Genomic DNA, 13,661 nt, shown 5'->3' on the forward strand with positions numbered 1-13,661 from the left:
GCCCTCTTCACCACCTCATCATTGCTTTCTCCCCACCACCCCATTATTGCTCATTCCACCACCTCCATCATTGCCTCCTCACCACCACACCCATCATTGTCCTTTCCACTGCCACCATCATTGCCTTCTCCCCCACCACCCCATCATTACCCATTCCACCACCTCCATCATTTCCTCCTACCCCACCACTCCCATCATTGTCCTTTCCACCACCATCATCATTGTCTTCTCCACCACCACCCCGATCATTACCCATTCCACCACCTCCATCATTGCCTCCTCCCCACCACCCCATCATTGTCCTTTCCACTGCCATCATCGTCCTCTCCCCCATCATTACCCATTCCATGACCTCCATCATTTCCTCCTCCCTCACCATCCCCATCATTGCCCATTCACCACTCCTATTATTGCCCATTCACCACCTCCATCATTTCCTCCTCCCCCACCCCCCATTATTGCCCTTTCCACCACCCCATCATTGCTTTCTTCCTCACCACCCCTATCATTCCCTCTCCGTCAACCCAATCATTGCCTTCTGCCCCATCACTGCCCTCTCTACCACCTACACACACACAGCACTATTCACCTCTCTGCATACACATACACACAGCACCATTCACCTCTCTGCATGCACAGACACCTCACCTCTGTGCACGGTATCCTGAAGCCTCACCAAGGCCGGCAGCTTCCTGTCTCACACAGTTGCGGCGCTGAATGATGATGTCACTCAGCCGCTGCTGTGTGAGACAGGAAGCGCGGGCAGGAAGCAGGATGGATCCATTCCCTGCAGCTTCGCTGCCATTTTCTCTTGCAGGCAGCGGAGCCGCAGGGATTGCTGCCTACCCACTGCACATGAGGGCAATATGGCCAGGTCCCCCCCCCCCGGAGCCAAATAAATTGGCCAGATTGTCCTTATTATTAGCCGACCTGCAGGGGCCCCCCAGAACCTCCAGGGCCTGATGCAACCGGTTGAACCGGTGGTATGTCTGCCCATGGTCCAACTGCTGGGACCGCCATCAATAACAGAAATAAATGTGCTGTTAGCTAATCTTTTACAAAGACTTTCAGCCATTACAGAAATTTTTGCCTAATGTTATATGGTTTAATTTTCTCATCTACTGTATTTGTTGTACTTTGCTGCCATGTACTGGCCTTTGTTATATTATGCTGGTCATGTATTATTAATGTGTAACCCATAATACCTTTCTTTCTGCAACTTCTCCTACCTTTATCTCACTTCCTTCTCGTGGTCAGTGCCATCTTAGACAACACATGAACTTCAGAACTGGAGAAAGGATTCTCTTGTTACCTCTAACCTCATGTTTCTAACACCAGCTCTAACTTTGTGCTTCTAATATCAGCTCTAAATTTGTGCTTCTAATACCAGCTCTAACCTCGTGCTTCTAATACCAGCTCTAACCTCGTGCTTCTAATACCAGCTCTAACCTCGTGCTTCTCATACCAGCTCTAACCTTGTGCTTCTGATACCAGCTCTAACCTCGTGCTTCTGATACCAGCTCTAACCTCGTGCTTCTAATACCAGCTCTAACCTCGTGCTTCTAATACCAGCTCTAACCTCGTGCTTCTAATACCAGCTCTAACCTCGCACTTCTAATACCAGCTCTAACCTCGTGCTTTTAATACCAGCTCTAACCTCATGCTTTTAATACCAGCTCTAACCTTGTGCTTTTGATACCAGCTCTAACCTCGTGCTTTTGATACCAGCTCTAACCTCGTGCTTCTAATACCAGCTCTAACCTCGTGCTTCTAATACCAGCTCTAACCTCGTGCTTCTCATACCAGCTCTAACCTTGTGCTTCTGATACCAGCTCTAACCTCGTGCTTCTGATACCAGCTCTAACCTCGTGCTTCTAATACCAGCTCTAACCTCGTGCTTCTAATACCAGCTCTAACCTCGTGCTTCTAATACCAGCTCTAACCTCGCACTTCTAATACCAGCTCTAACCTCGTGCTTTTAATACCAGCTCTAACCTCATGCTTTTAATACCAGCTCTAACCTCGTGCTTTTGATACCAGCTCTAACCTCGTGCTTTTGATACCAGCTCTAACCTCGTGCTTCTGATACCAGCTCTAACCTCGTGCTTCTGATACCAGCTCTAACCTCGTGCTTGATACCAGCTCTAACCTTGTGCTTCTAATACCAGCTCTAACCTTGTGCTTCTAATACCAGCTCTAACCTCACACTTCTAATACCAGCTCTAACCTCGTGCTTTTAATACCAGCTCTAACCTCGTGCTTCTAATACCAGCTCTAACCTCGTGCTTTTGATACCAGCTCTAACCTCGTGCTTCTGATACCAGCTCTAACCTCGTGCTTCTGATACCAGCTCTAACCTCGTGCTTGATACCAGCTCTAACCTTGTGCTTTTAATACCAGCTCTAACCTCGTGCTTCTGATACCAGCTCTAACCTCGTGCTTCTAATACCAACTCTAACCTGCAGTTCCAACTTCTACCTCATCTTCATTCCTTCATCATCCCTGATCTCACCTCATCAAGGTACTGTGAATAAAACCTGCTGAATTCATCATTGCATCATCCTTCTGAGTACTGAGGTGCAGCTCCTCAAGAATAAAAGCACAATTAGTGAGATAACACTATCTGCCATTGCTTATACAGAGATATGTGTTCACATTCCTCAGACACATCGCACCCATGTACATCGGTGGCAAAATAACAAGCATCCTTGAGTGAATAGGGCAGTAACATGTATGATTATTGCTCAATTCACAGCCTACGGGACAGAGAGTGAGATAGCCTAGTATAATGGTATAAAGCAAGTAATTCTAATAAGAAAATATACCCCTACATACATGCACATTTACAAATAAATATTACAGGGGTTGACCAGGATTGCACTATTATTGACATATCCTAAGAATTAGTGGGTGGGGGATCTGACACTCAGCAATCCTACAATACAGTATGTTCTTAGTGGGTCTGATATTGGCCAAAATTATACCGTGTACAGGACAGGAACACCAGAACTCTATACGTAGTGTAGTGGCCATTGTTAAGCAATACACTCAGTTACCATTAAAGCAAATTGTTACAGTACTTGAGAGCGTTATACAGTGTGTGGTGCTGTCATATTCCAGTTCAATACGCTTTGTACTTCTGGCAGCCATGGGTCTTGCTAACAGATAATTGTGGGAGTCAAGACAACTAACAATCTGACATAGATGAACTATCCTAATGATAGGTCTTCAATATTATAGTCCTGGACAAAATAAAAAGAAACTGTAAATTCAATTTTTTCAATTTTATTTTAGTACAGCAGTTTATGTAACGACAACAACTGATGTAAGGTATACATATATTCTGTGCTCTTTTAATGGATTTACATTTTGGGAATTGATGTAATGTACAGTACAGTAGATTCTTCTCAGTTTTCAGAAATCATAGACATGGCACAAAAAATAAGTAAAAGTGACAAATATTTCACTCTAAGAGCCATTGGGTAGCCGTAAATGGCAATATTCCAAGATCTAGAAAATAAGCAACACCAATACATTTCAGTAACTGATATCTGTGAAGACCTGAGTTAAGGATTCTGGTGTGAGATCTGGATGTATACGTGGTAAATCCGGAAGTGTCAGAATTTGCTGTTTTAAAACCATCAGGTTGCATCTGTTGTTCTGCTGGAACACAGTCTGTGTTGAATGCGCGGCAACAGAGTAAGTCATTCACTTATAATGGGGTCACAATCTTTAGTGCAATTCGCTCCTTAGCACCTCATTTTGCTTGATGGGCTAGTAAAAGCTCATTAAGAAAGTCATAGGGCATCAGCAGCAGATGTCGCAAACATTTGTCCTCGATGCTTGTTTCATTGGCATAGTGATTAGTCTGTAAAATTGATCTGTCATTGACAAGAATAAGTAGCTGCCTTTGCTTCCATCTCCATTAGGAACCTCCAAAGTTAAGTGACCTTATGTGACAGGAGCAATATTTAAAACCGCTGTTGTAGCCAAAATGACTAAAGGTACACTCGCAAATCTTAAAGTCGTGCCACAAGGATCTTCATTCCAGGTATCTGTGGCCCTAGTATGAAATCAGAAGATAATTAAACATTAGGCATTCCGATTTTATCACTGGCTGGTAGAGAATACAGAATGAAACATTTTCATCAATTTTCATCATTTGCATTCTTTAGAAAAAAGGAGGGGGATTGTCTCTACTTTTTGCATTTCAGGAATTTGTTGCTGTTTTTGCACCAAATTCTTCAAAATGGAGCACACTGTTCACGAACTTTGCACAAACGAAAAAAAAAAAAAGGCTTTATTTTTGTCTAGTTTTTTTGAATTCACAACTTATAGATATATTTACAATACAATAAAATATATACATAGCATACGTATGATTTGTAATACATACTTAATATGACCAGCGAAGTACACACGCCTTAGACTGGATCAGCCGACAGTGAAAGTGTTAACATTTTAGTTGTGACATAGCCCCTCATGTCCTCTCACCAACTCTGGAGGCCAGACAGGACCTAAGCCACTGTGTGAATAGGAAGTCGGGGAAAGCACCTCATACACCTTTAGAGGAAAATATTCAACATTTTGCAAAATGGCAGGAAAAATGTCGCCAAGATTTTCTGGCATACATAAAATGACTCCAGGGTGGGCTAGAGTACATTTGTGTACAAATGTTGTGACTTTTCAAAAAATTGCAATTGACGAACCTGATAAACAGCTGGAAAGTCTAAACCTCACTCATAATGGTCAACTAAAATTAAATGAATAAAATAAATGGACACATAAAAAAAACGTTAAAACTAAACAGAAATGAAAAGATGAACATGGCACAAAGAAAAAACAGGCACAAAATGAGACAAAAAGCTCAAGCAATTATGAATCGTCCCCTATGTTTCCTGCAGTTAACAGTTTTACTGTACAGAATGGGCTACGGCCTGTAGTCATTGCTTTGTCACTAGAAACATAATGACAGCGACCACATTTATGGAACTGATTGAGCCCTGGATGAGGGCAGCAAGGCTAAACACAGAAGAGGGCTCTGTAAGCATCCACTCTGACGCCTCCTGTTATCCAAGGCAGCGATCTGCGCTTCATCACTGACTGTTCTAGAGTAGATTTACATCACTTTTTATTTGTGCAAAACTGTATCTTTTTTACCAACATACTGAAAGTAACAGCAGAAAGCGCACTCCTGAGCATCCTTAGGATGCAATCTGGTATGGTGGAGTAATAGGGCTGCCACAGAGTTGCGCAAGGTCACAACTATACCTCTCTCTATATGCCTCCAAATCCGTATGCAGTCTTTTCTTATACACACATGGGCAAAATTGTTGGTTGCCCTCGTTTAATGACAAAAAAAAAACACAATGGTCACAGAAATAACTTGAATCTGACAAAAGTAATTATAAATAAAAAATCTATGAAAATGAACAAAGGAGAGAAGAGCGACCCGAATGCTAACCGGTCTGCAAACCATGTCCTATGAGGAACGTTTACAGGATTTGGAAATGTTTAGCTTGCAAAAAAGAAGACAAAGGAGACTTAATAGCTGACTACAAATATCTCAAGGGCTGTCACATTGTAGAGGGTTCATCTTTATTCTCATTTGCACAAGGAAAAGACTAGAAGCAATGTGATGAAACTGAATGGGAGGAGACACAGATTAGACATTAGAAAATAATTTTTGACAGTTAAGATGATCAATGAGTGGAACAGGCTGCCACGAGAGGTGGTGAGTTCTCCTTCAATGGAAGGCTTCAAACAGAAGCTGGACAGACATCTGTATGGAATGATTTAGTGAATCCTGCTTTGAGCAGGGGGTTGGACCAGATGACTCAGGAGGTCCCTTCCAACTCTACCATTCTATGATTCTATGAAAGTCTGGGAATATAAGCTGATGATGACCTTTGACACACTCAGTGCATGAATTAATGTGTTGTATGGATTTATGTCTTTTTACATCAATTAAGGAATTTGCTCATCAGACCGTGTGGGGGCATCATAACATAGAACCAGTCCCCAATCAGAGGACAATAAAATATTCACACTCCTTATCTATGAACTGTTCCAATATTTATGAAAAATATTTAGATTTGAGAGTCCTCAGTGGTTGATACCTTTTAATAGCTAACTGAAAAGATGGTAGCAAATTGCAAGCTTTCGAGACTACTCAGGTCTCTTCATCAGGCATAGTCTAAAAGAAATTCTGAAGAATCACATATTTATGCACAACACATCACAGAAAAAAACACCATTGATAAGACAGGTGACATGAAGCAGAATTACCATTATGTCAGTGATAAACATTTATGTCCATAAATATTGGACCAGTTCATAGATAAGGAATGTTTTAGTGTCCACTGATTGGGGTCTGGTTCTGTTATGATGACCCCACATTGTCTGAGGAGCAAATTCCTTAGCTGATGTAAAAAGACATAAATCCATGCGACACATTCATTCCTGCACTGAGAGTGTCAAAGGTCATCATCAGCTTATATTCCCATACTCTTGTGTCTCTGAGATTTGAAGTTACCTTTTAATACAAGTAATTTCATGTCCATAATGTTATGATTGGGGAGACAAAAAATGTATTGCTACAGGTAGATCCATTCTTTTTTTTCTGATTGTATGGCAATGAGAGTTCATCCTTGTTCTCAGTTTTTGCCCTGTCTCCCCTACATGGAAATTACAACCTTTACTACAAAAAGATGCCAGCTTACAATCCATTTTTCCAGACCCCCCCCTACTGTGTTTTAGGCAGCCCCCAAATCTAAAAAGTATCATTGTCAGAAGCTCCCTGTCCTCTCAAACAGCTACAGGAAAACTTCCTTGGAGCCAGAAAAAATGTAAAACCTGTCCATTTATAATGACCACGGACAAGATAAAGATCCCCAATTCACATCACAACTACAAGATCCCAAGAACTTTCAGCTGCATCACATCTATTGTGGTGTACCTAATTATTTGTACTAAATGTCCAACTGGGGGTCTGCATGTAGGGGAGACAGGGCAGAAACTGAGAACAAGGATGAACTCTCATCACCACACAATAAGAGAAAAAAGAATGGATCTACCTGTGGGAATACATTTTTGTCTCCCTGATCATAGCATTATGGACATGAAATTAGTTGTATTAAAAGGTAACTTCAAATCTCAGAGAGACAGAAGAGTCTGGGAATATAAGATGATGATGACCTTTGACACACTCAGTGCAGGAATGAATGTGTCACATGGATTTATGTCTTTTTACATCAATTAAGGAATTTGCTCCTCAGACCGTGTGGGGGCATCATAACATAGAACCAGACCTGTTGTGGATTCTGTTTGTGGGCTCCATCTGGTGGTTACTGCTGGTACTGGGTGACTTTGGTGGGTTGCGGCCTCTGGGTTCCACCTGTCCATCAGAGGCTGGGTGTTTCCTATTTAGCCTGGCCTTTCTGTCATTCCTTTGCCGGCTATCAATGTATTCAGATGTGCTCAGTTTGGTTCCTGCCTACCTGCTCCCAGATCTTTCAGTATAAGCTAAGTGCTGATTTTCAGTTGTTTGGTTTTTTGTCCAGCTTGCTTATTATGTCTCTATGCTAGCTGGTAGCTCTAGTGGACTGAGGTTCTCCCCATGTGCCATGAGTTGGCACATGGGTTCTTGTAATCTCAGGATGGTTTTTTTGATTAGGGTTTTTTGCTGACCGCTCAGACCCCTTTTGTATCATTCTGCTTTCTAGTTTACAGCGGGCCTCAATTTGCTAAACCTATATAGATCATCTCTATGTGTGTGCCTTCCTCTCATTTCACCGTCAATACATGTGGGGGGCAACTATACCTTTGGGGTTCATTCCTCTGGAGGCAAGTGAGGTCTTTGTTTTCTCTGCAGTACTAGTTAGCTCTTAGGCTGGTGCGTGGCGTCTAGAACCAACGTAGGCACGCTCCCTGGCTATCTCTAGTTGCGTTTGTCAGGCGTAGGGCAGCGGTCAGCCCAGGTTCCATCACCCTAGAGCTCGTCCGTTATTTATTTGTACTTTGCTTGTCCTGTGCTATCCCTTGCCATTGGGATTCATGACAGTATAGCCGGCCCACAAAGTGTTAATTGTTTGGGCTGAAGCAGGAGAAAAAGAAGTGTTTGGGGAATTTTTTTTTTTTTTCCTTTAGAGGTTTTGCTGCCTAGCCCTTAATTGCTGTCTAGCTGCTTCTTACCTCCTCTTAACCCTTGAATGGCTCTGACCTTAGCTGTTTAATATGGATGTCCAGAGTTTGGCTTCCAGCCTGAGTAATCTCACTGTAAAGGTTCAAAACATACAGGATTTCGTTATTCACACTCCCATGTCTGAACCTAGAATTCCTATCCCAGAGTTCTTCTCTGGAGATAGATCTACCTTCCTGAATTTCAGGAACAATTGTAAATTGTTTCTTTCTTTAAAATCTCGCTCCTCTGGAGACCCTGCTCAACAGGTCAAGATTGTTATATCTTTCCTGCGGGGAGACCCTCAGAATTGGGCATTTGCATTGGCACCAGGGGATCCTGCATTGCTCAGTGTGGATGCGTTTTTTCTGGCACTGGGATTGCTGTATGAGGAACCTAACCTGGAGATTCAGGCTGAAAAGGCTTTATTAGCCCTCTCTCAGGGGCATGATGAAGCAGAAATATATTGTCAAAAATTTCGGAAATGGTCGGTGCTTACTCAGTGGAATGAGTGCGCCCTGGCTGCTAACTTCAGAAATGGTCTTTCTGAGGCCATTAAGGATATTATGGTGGGGTTCCCTGCGCCTACAGGTCTGAATGAGTCTATGGCTATGGCCATTCAGATTGATCGGCGTTTACGGGAGCGCAAACCTGTGCACCAGTTGGCGGAGTCTTCTGAACAGGCACCTGAGACTATGCAATGTGATGGAATTCAGTCCAGAAGTGAACGACAAAATTATAGGCGGAAAAATGGATTGTGTTATTATTGTGGCGATTCAGCTCATGTTATATCAGCATGCTCTAAACGCACAAAAAAGGTTGATAAATCTTTTGCCATTGGTACTCTGCAGCCTAAGTTCATTTTGTCTGTGACTCTGATTTGTTCACTGTCTTCCATTTCCGTCGATGCCTATGTGGATTCGGGCGCTGCCCTGAGTCTGATGGATTGGTCATTTGCCAAACGCTGCGGTTTTAGTCTGGAGCCTCTGGAAGTTCCTATTCCTCTGAGGGGAATTGACTCTACACCATTGGCTATGAATAAACCGCAGTACTGGACACAAGTGACCATGCGCATGACTCCCGTTCATCAGGAGGTGATTCGCTTCCTTGTACTGTATAATTTACATGATGTACTAGTGCTTGGTCTGCCATGGTTACAAACTCATAATCCTGTCCTGGATTGGAAAACTATGTCTGTGTTAAGCTGGGGATGTCAGGGGGTTCATGATAATGCACCTCTGATTTCAATCGCTTCATCTACTCCTTCTGAGATCCCTGCGTTTTTGTCGGACTATCGGGATGTTTTTGAGGAGCCTAAGCTCAATTCGCTCCCCCCTCATAGAGATTGTGACTGTGCTATAGAATTGATCCCTGGCAGTAAGTTCCCTAAGGGTTGTTTATTTAATCTGTCAGTGCCAGAGCATACTGCTATGCGGAATTATATTAAGGAGTCCTTGGAAAAGGGACATATTCGTCCATCTTCGTCCCCTCTGGGAGCAGGTTTTTTTTTCGTGGCAAAAAAAGATGGTTCCCTGAGGCCTTGTATAGACTATCGCCTTCTGAATAAGATTACAATCAAATATCAGTATCCATTGCCATTATTTACTGATTTGTTTGCTCGCATTAAGGGGGCTAGGTGGTTCACTAAGATAGATCTTCGCGGTGCGTATAATCTTGTGCGGATAAAACAGGGTGATGAGTGGAAAACCGCATTTAATACGCCTGAGGGCCATTTTGAGTATTTGGTAATGCCTTTTGGACTCTCCAATGCTCCGTCAGTCTTTCAGTCCTTTATGCACAATATTTTCCGTGAATATCTGGATAAATTTATGATTGTGTATTTGGATGATATTTTGGTGTTTTCTGATGACTGGGAGTCTCATGTTCTACAGGTCAGGAAGGTGTTCCAGGTTTTGCGGGCCAATTCTCTGTTTGTGAAGGGCTCAAAGTGTCTCTTTGGAGTCCAGAAGATTTCTTTTTTGGGGTACATTTTTTCTCCTTCTACTATTGAGATGGATCCTGTCAAGGTTCAGGCGATTTGTGACTGGACACAACCTACATCTGTTAAGAGTCTTCAGAAGTTCTTGGGGTTTGCTAATTTTTATCGTCGGTTCATTGCTAATTTTTCCAGTGTTGTTAAACCTTTGACTGATTTGACTAAAAAGGGTGCTGATGTTGCTAATTGGTCTCCTGCGGCTGTGGAGGCCTTTCGGGAACTTAAGCACCGGTTTTCTTCTGCTCCTGTGTTGTGTCAACCAGATGTTTCACTTCCTTTTCAGGTTGAGGTTGATGCTTCCGAGATTGGTGCGGGGGCGGTTTTGTCACAGAGAAGTTCCGATGGCTCGGTGATGAAGCCATGTGCATTCTTCTCTAGAAAATTCTCGCCCGCCGAGCGCAATTATGATGTGGGTAATCGGGAGCTTTTGGCCATGAAGTGGGCATTTGAGGAGTGGCGTCATTGGCTTGAGGGTGCTAGACATCGTGTGGTGGTCTTGACTGATCACAAGAATCTCATTTACCTTGAGTCTGCCAGGCGTCTGAATCCTAGACAGGCTCGTTGGTCGTTGTTTTTTTCTCGTTTCAATTTTGTGGTTTCATACCTGCCAGGTTCAAAGAATGTGAAGGCAGATGCTCTTTCCAGGAGTTTTGTTCCTGACTCTCCTGGAGACTCTGGGCCTACTGGTATCCTTAGGGATGGGGTAATATTGTCCGCCGTATCCCCAGACTTGCGACGTGTATTGCAGGAGTTTCAGGCGGATAAACCTGATTGTTGTCCACCAGAAAGACTGTTTGTTCCGGATGATTGGACCAGTAGAGTTATCTCCGAGGTCCATTCTTCTGTGTTGGCTGGTCATCCTGGAATATTTGGTACTAGAGACTTGGTGGCCAGGTCTTTTTGGTGGCCTTCCTTGTCAAGGGATGTGCGCACCTTTGTGCAGTCTTGTGAAGTGTGTGCTCGGGCTAAGCCTTGCTGTTCTCGAGCCAGTGGGTTGTTGTTATCCTTGCCCATCCCGAAGAGGCCTTGGACGCACATTTCCATGGATTTTATTTCTGATCTCCCTGTTTCACAGAAAATGTCCGTTGTCTGGGTTGTGTGTGACCGCTTTTCTAAGATGGTTCATTTGGTGCCCTTGCCTAAGTTGCCTTCTTCCTCTGAGTTGGTCCCTTTATTTTTTCAGAACGTGGTTCGTTTGCATGGGATTCCGGAGAATATTGTTTCTGACAGGGGATCCCAGTTTGTGTCTAGATTTTGGCGGACGTTTTGTGCTAAGATGGGCATTGATTTGTCTTTCTCGTCTGCATTCCATCCTCAGACGAATGGCCAGACGGAGCGAACTAATCAGACCTTGGAGACTTATTTGAGGTGTTTTGTTTCTGCTGATCAAGATGACTGGGTTGCCTTTTTGCCACTGGCCGAATTTGCCCTAAATAATCGGGCTAGTTCTGCTACTTTAGTCTCTCCTTTTTTTTGTAATTCGGGGTTTCATCCTCGTTTTTCTTCTGGTCAGGTGGAGTCTTCGGATTGTCCTGGAGTGGATGTGGTGGTGGACAGGCTACATCACATTTGGAATCAGGTGGTGGACAATTTGAAGTTATCTCAGGAGAAGACTCAGCAGTTTGCTAATCGCCGTCGCCGCGCGGGTCCCCGACTTCTTGTTGGGGACTTGTTGTGGTTGTCTTCTCGTTTTGTCCCTATGAAGGTTTCTTCTCCTAAGTTCAAGCCTCGGTTCATCGGTCCTTATAGGATCTCGGAGATTCTTAACCCTGTATCTTTCCGTTTGGATCTCCCAGCATCGTTTGCTATTCATAATGTGTTCCATCGGTCGTTATTGCGGAGGTATGAGGTGCCCGTTGTTCCTTCGGTTGAGCCTCCTGCTCCGGTGCTGGTGGAGGGAGAATTGGAGTATGTTGTTGAGAAGATCTTGGATTCTCGTTTTTCCAGACGTAAACTCCAGTATTTGGTTAAGTGGAAGGGTTATGGTCAGGAGGATAATTCCTGGGTGGTCGCTTCCGATGTTCATGCGACTGATTTGGTCCGCGCCTTCCATAGAGCTCATCCTGATCGCCCTGGGGGTTCTCGTGAGGGTTCGGTGAAGCAGAATTACCATTATGTCAGTGATAAACATTTATGTCCATAAATATTGGACCAGTTCATAGATAAGGAATGTTTTAGTGTCCACTGATTGGGGTCTGGTTCTGTTATGATGACCCCACATTGTCTGAGGAGCAAATTCCTTAGCTGATGTAAAAAGACATAAATCCATGCGACACATTCATTCCTGCACTGAGAGTGTCAAAGGTCATCATCAGCTTATATTCCCATACTCTTGTGTCTCTGAGATTTGAAGTTACCTTTTAATACAAGTAATTTCATGTCCATAATGTTATGATTGGGGAGACAAAAAATGTATTGCTACAGGTAGATCCATTCTTTTTTTTCTGATTGTATGGCAATGAGAGTACATCCTTGTTCTCAGTTTTTGCCCTGTCTCCCCTACATGGAAATTACAACCTTTACTACAAAAAGATGCCAGCTTACAATCCATTTTTCCAGACCCCCCCTACTGTGTTTTAGGCAGCCCCCAAATCTAAAAAGTATCATTGTCAGAAGCTCCCTGTCCTCTCAAACAGCTACAGGAAAACTTCCTTGGAGCCAGAAAAAATGTAAAACCTGTCCATTTATAATGACCACGGACAAGATAAAGATCCCCAATTCACATCACAACTACAAGATCCCAAGAACTTTCAGCTGCATCACATCTATTGTGGTGTACCTAATTATTTGTACTAAATGTCCAACTGGGGGTCTGCATGTAGGGGAGACAGGGCAGAAACTGAGAACAAGGATGAACTCTCATCACCACACAATAAGAGAAAAAAGAATGGATCTACCTGTGGGAATACATTTTTGTCTCCCTGATCATAGCATTATGGACATGAAATTAGTTGTATTAAAAGGTAACTTCAAATCTCAGAGAGACAGAAGAGTCTGGGAATATAAGATGATGATGACCTTTGACACACTCAGTGCAGGAATGAATGTGTCACATGGATTTATGTCTTTTTACATCAATTAAGGAATTTGCTCCTCAGACCGTGTGGGGGCATCATAACATAGAACCAGACCTGTTGTGGATTCTGTTTGTGGGCTCCATCTGGTGGTTACTGCTGGTACTGGGTGACTTTGGTGGGTTGCGGCCTCTGGGTTCCACCTGTCCATCAGAGGCTGGGTGTTCCCTATTTAGTCTGGCCTTTCTGTCATTCCTTTGCCGGCTATCAATGTATTCAGATGTGCTCAGTTTGGTTCCTGCCTACCTGCTCCCAGATCTTTCAGTATAAGCTAAGTGCTGATTTTCAGTTGTTTGGTTTTTTGTCCAGCTTGCTTATTATGTCTCTATGCTAGCTGGTAGCTCTAGTGGACTGAGGTTCTCCCCATGTGCCATGAGTTGGCACATGGGTTCTTGTAATCTCAGGATGGTTT

The 13,661-nt window shown here is 43.3% G+C and overlaps 1 protein-coding gene across 1 annotated transcript in view; it reads right to left on the reverse strand.

Moving 5' to 3' along the window:
• Positions 1-3,275: 3,275 nt before the first annotated feature.
• GNPAT (glyceronephosphate O-acyltransferase) overlaps positions 3,276-13,661 on the reverse strand; it is a 229,774-nt gene continuing 219,388 nt past the window's right edge. The window contains exon 16 of the mRNA XM_077283278.1: positions 3,276-4,063. Coding sequence (XP_077139393.1) covers positions 4,020-4,063 — 44 coding nt within the window. The 3' untranslated portion in view covers positions 3,276-4,019. The remainder of the gene's footprint in view (positions 4,064-13,661) is intronic.

This window comes from Ranitomeya variabilis, chromosome 2, assembly GCF_051348905.1.
Source record: "Ranitomeya variabilis isolate aRanVar5 chromosome 2, aRanVar5.hap1, whole genome shotgun sequence".
NCBI classification, from domain to species: domain Eukaryota; kingdom Metazoa; phylum Chordata; class Amphibia; order Anura; family Dendrobatidae; genus Ranitomeya; species Ranitomeya variabilis.